At 37.0% G+C, this 4,877-nt stretch overlaps 1 protein-coding gene across 1 annotated transcript; it reads left to right on the top strand.

Moving 5' to 3' along the window:
• The first annotated feature begins 474 nt into the window (after positions 1-474).
• LOC123273890 lies at positions 475-4,476 on the top strand. The gene is made up of 3 exons (XM_044741370.1): positions 475-686; positions 739-1,385; positions 4,308-4,476. Exons 1-3 carry the CDS (start codon positions 475-477, stop codon positions 4,325-4,327), a joined length of 879 nt encoding a protein of 292 aa, XP_044597305.1. The 3' UTR covers positions 4,328-4,476.
• Positions 4,477-4,877: the final 401 nt, after the last annotated feature.

Genomic DNA, 4,877 nt, shown 5'->3' with positions numbered 1-4,877 from the left:
GAAAAATAAGTTTTGACAAGAGTCAGTTCTCTCTGAACAGTGAGCGATAACTGATTGCTGTCCTTCTGACCGTGGATTCGTTCTCTTTATCCAAGTCTGTCGTCATTTTATTATTTCTAACGTTTAACATTAACGATATCTTATTTGTTAATATTGTTCATATTGCTAGTTCAGTGTATTAAATAAATTATAATTGTTAATAATTAAATAATAATATTAAATTATACTTTTAGTGTAGTGACTAGATAACATTGTGTGTGTATGTGTGTGTGTGTGCTACGCTTAAGTAAAACATTGTTACAAGAAACTATAATTGTGTATTAATAAAGTTGTACGATATTTGTGTCATCTAGATATTGTGATTAAATAATAAAATGTCTCAAGATAATAATAATAGTATGCGCCCTTCTCAACCCAACGCTAATCCGACATCAGAAGTGGGATCGACGCCGAGTATATCAATGCAAAGAGCATATGGCTATTTTACGTGAGCTGATTCAATCAATTGCCCAAAAACCTGACACAAATTCCAGGAAGTTTACACTACCACGTTTTAACCCAGAAACCTCTGGCTCTGATCCGGCTGCATGGAGTTCAGCTGTTAGCATTATGATGGAAGAAAATCCATTGCAAGGCAGTGCACTATTTTCCGCGCTTAGTAGCGCCTTAGAGGGTTCCGCTGCACAGTGGTTGACTCAAATTATGGTTGGAGGAACTATTACTTGGTCTCGATTCAAGGAACTTTATTTCCCGTTTTGGTGGAAGAGAAACCGCAGCTTCTGCCCTTATGAAGATTTTTAACGAACAACCGTTAAAAGACGAGACAACTGGAGCTTTTGGGATTCGTTTACGCTCTCTTCTCAAGGCGAGGTGGGAAAATTTGAGTATGGCGGAGATTATCAACGGCGCTGTTCTCTATCGATTAACATCGCAAGATCACCGGGTCGAACGCACAGCGCTTACGAGTGAGGTAAAAACGGAAGACCAATTTCTTAATGAAATGAGGGCTTACTCGTACGCAAAGAAGCGACCGTTGCAATCGTCCGAGAACTCGTCAAGTTCAGACCCGAAACGCTTCAAGCCAACGGAGACACGGATTAAATGTCTTTTCTGCGGTATTTCTGGTCACAAAATATCTGAATGTCGCAAGAAGTCATTTCTGGACAAGAGGAAAAATTCTCATAGTCCAGAAGGAAGTCGACCATCCACCGCGATAAAAGTAACCTGCTTTAAGTGCCATAAAGAGGGTCATATTGCACCAAACTGTCCGTCAAGGAAGAACAACAGCAACAGCGGCAACAACAGTGGAAATCAGCACTCGAGCACCGAACGCCGAGTGGACTTTTGCACCGTGGATGTTCCAGTGGGTACAATGACCCATATGGGTGAAAGTCGTTTCCATTTTGCTTTGATTCAGGAGCTGAGTGCTCACTAATTAAAGAATCGGTTGCCAATAAATTTTCTGGAAAACATATCAATGATATAGTTTTAATGAGAGGTATCGGAGATAATTGTGTAAAATGTACATTACAAATTTTATCTACTGTTCGTATAAATAACTTTACATTGGAGATAGTCTTTCATGTAATTCCCGATAATTATTTAAAACATAATATAATGATTGGTCGTGAAATTCTAGGTCAGGGTTTCGAAGTAAATATTACGCAAAATCATTTTACCATTTGCAAGGCTAAAGTAGTCAATACATGCGAAACAGTTCCTAGTGAGATTAACTTCAACAAAGTAGACACTGACGTCACGGGTAATGATAAAACTAGATTAATTTCCGTTTTAGAAAATTTTAAAGATTCTTTTATCACGGGTTTTCCCCGAACCGAAGTTACTACAGGTCAATTAGAAATACGTCTCATAGACCTAATATTACCGTTCAGAGAAGACCGTATCGACTTAGCGTTGAAGAGCGGGAAATTGTCCGTGAAAGAATCGAAGAATTACTTAAAGCAAAAATTATAAAACCTAGTAATTCACCGTTTTCTAGCCCTATATTACTCGTTAAGAAGAAAGATGGTTCAGATAGACTTTGTGTAGATTACCGAGAGTTAAATAAAAATACCGTTGCAGATAGATTTCCTTTACCCTTAATTTCAGATCAGATCGCGAGATTACGGGATGCTAAATATTTTATAAGCTTAGATATGGCTAGCGGCTTTCACCAAATCGGTATCCACCCAAATTCTACTGAATTCACTGCTTTTGTGACTCCCGATGGTCAATATGAATATCTAAAAATGCCATTTCGATTGAAAATGCACCGTCTGTTTTCAAAGAGAAATTCTCAAAGCTCTGGGTGATTTAGCTTACTCTTGGGTTGTAGTTTACTTAGATGATGTGCTTATTATTGCGAGTTCGATAGAGCAGGCGTTGGAACGGTTGGAAACCCTTCTAAACGTTCTGGTTAAAACTGGATTTTCATTTAACTTTGCTAAATGTTCATTCCTTAAAACATCAATCTCTTTACCTGGGTTATGAAGTCACTAATGGTAACATAAGACCCAATCCGCGTAAAATACAAGCTTTAAATTCTTTACCTGCACCAACTACTGTTACACAATTAAGACAATTTATCGGTTTAGCTTCTTATTTCCGTAAATTCATCCCAAAGTTTTTCTCAAATTATGAAACCTTTATACTCTCTTACCTCAGGAAACAAAAACATAGATTGGCAAGATAAACACGAAACCCTACGACAAAAATAATTACCATCTTAACAAATGAGCCAGTGTTGATAATCTTTCGACCCTAATTATCCGATTGAACTACACACCGATGCTAGCTCTGACGGTTACGGGGCTATATTAATGTTAAAAGTAGAAGGTAACAATAGAGTTGTAGAATACTATAGTAAAAGGACTAGCTCAGCCGAATCCAGGTATCATTCGTACGAGCTGGAAACCTTAGCCGTAGTAAACTCAATTAAGCACTTTCGGCATTATTTACATGGTCGAGAATTTACAGTTGTTACTGACTGCAATTCTTTAAAAAGCGTCTCAAAAATAAAATCAATTTAAAATGACCGGGTTCATAGATGGTGGGCTTTTCTACAATCCTTCACTTTTGAAATTGTTTACAGAGAAGGGAAACGAATGTCACATGTTGACTTCTTTTCTCGTAACCCAATTGACATCACTCGTAAACCTTTTTGATAAAATTGAAGAGAAGGTAATTAATTTTTACGGAAATATCGGAAGATTGGTTACTAGCAGAGCAACGTCGTGATCCTCAAATTTCAGAAATCGTTTCTAAATTACAAGACGATGAAATCGCGGAAGACATTTTAAAGACGTACGAATTAAGATCCGGTACCCTTTATCGGAAAATAATAAATGCAAGTTTAGCATTGGTGATTTCGTATTATTGAAAACGAAGAAAGAAATCAGACTAAGTTAGATCCGAAATTTAGGGGTCCATTTGTAATAGCGAAGGTTTTAGAAGGAGACAGATATATTTTAAATTCAGTTAAAGGCAAAAGAACGTATAAATACAGTCACGATAAATTAAGAAAAATGCCGCAGAGTTGTGTTCCTAGCGAGTTGGATCTTAGTGATCCTGAGGACGAAAATGACTCAATAAATGTAGAAAGCTCTGAAGAACATGGACAGTAATTTGAACCAAATAAACCTATACCACTTGTCCAGTATGACAGTGGAGTCTAAAGCAATTTAGATGTGTTTCCTTTACACCACTTGTCCAGTGTGGCAGTGGAGTCTAAAGCAATTTAGATGTGTTTCCTTTACACCACTTGTCCAGTGTGGCAGTGGAGTCTAAAGCAATTTAGATGTGTTTCCTTTACACCACTTGTCCAGTGTGGCAGTGGAGTCTAAAGCAATTTAGATTTCTATCTTTTACACCACTTGTCCAGTATGACAGTGGAGTCTAAAGCAATTAAGATGTGTTTCCTTTACACCACTTGCCCAGTGTGGCAGTGGAGTCTAAAGCAATTTAGATGTGTTTCCTTTACACCACTTGTCCAGTGTGACAGTGGAGTCTAAAGCAATTTAGATGTGATTCCTTTACACCACTTGCCCAGTGTGGCAGTGGAGTCTAAAGTAATTTAGATGTGTTTATCCTGTCATTTGCAAAGAATAAAATTTAAAGAGAATCTACAGCTTGCGAAACACAACTGGCATTAGCGATTACACAATTTAAAGTTCTTTAAAATATTTTATAAACTCTACTATTCTTCGTTGTTCGGTTGGATCCCTGAATCGGCAGATTATTCAAAGTAGATCATTCATTATTTGAAGTTGTTAATTTAAATCTAACGTTAAGCAAAAACCAAATTTTAGATGCACCCGAGGACGTGTGATCGTCAGGATGGCCGTGTCGGAGATGAGAATAGCTGGGTTCTTCCCAAGGGATGGGAAAATCCTAAGCACTTTTAGTTTATAGCTAGAAAATAAAACTTAGAATTTTAATTTTTACGACTTAATCCGCTAAGGAAATTTTAGTTAAACTTTCCTTTAAGTCTTTTATGACGGTAGGCTTCGGGTTCGAAAGATCACATCTGCGGGTCTAACGTAGCCACGGTCAAGGGACAGCAATACCCAAGTGTACATCTTCGGAATGTACAATTGCAAAACGTAGCTTGTACATTTTTTTCAGAATAATTACCTGAAGGAGCTACGGATTGAAAAATAAGTTTTGACAAGAGTCAGTTCTCTCTGAACAGTGAGCGATAACTGATTGCTGTCCTTCTGACCGTGGATTCGTTCTCTTATCCAAGTCTGTCGTCATTTTATTATTTCTAACGTTTAACATTAACGATATCTTATTTGTTAATATTGTTCATATTGCTAGTTCAGTGTATTAAATAAATTATAATTGTTAATAATTAAATAATAATGTTTAAATTATAC

This window comes from Cotesia glomerata, unplaced genomic scaffold (genome assembly GCF_020080835.1).
Source record: "Cotesia glomerata isolate CgM1 unplaced genomic scaffold, MPM_Cglom_v2.3 scaffold_154, whole genome shotgun sequence".
NCBI classification, from domain to species: domain Eukaryota; kingdom Metazoa; phylum Arthropoda; class Insecta; order Hymenoptera; family Braconidae; genus Cotesia; species Cotesia glomerata.
Note: the sequence above shows the minus strand (reverse complement) of the source record. Positions and strands in the feature narration are given on the sequence as shown.

Bases quoted from the DNA above. Each gene is read 5' to 3' on its own strand.
- LOC123273890 (XM_044741370.1), top strand. From the start codon at position 475: ATGGCTATTTTACGTGAGCTGATTCAATCAATTGCCCAAAAACCTGAC. The intron at 687-738 runs GTGGTTGACTCA...TCTCGATTCAAG, and splicing joins TTAGAGGGTTCCGCTGCACA to GAACTTTATTTCCCGTTTTG. The intron at 1,386-4,307 runs GTGAAAGTCGTT...ACCAAATTTTAG, and splicing joins GGGTACAATGACCCATATGG to ATGCACCCGAGGACGTGTGA.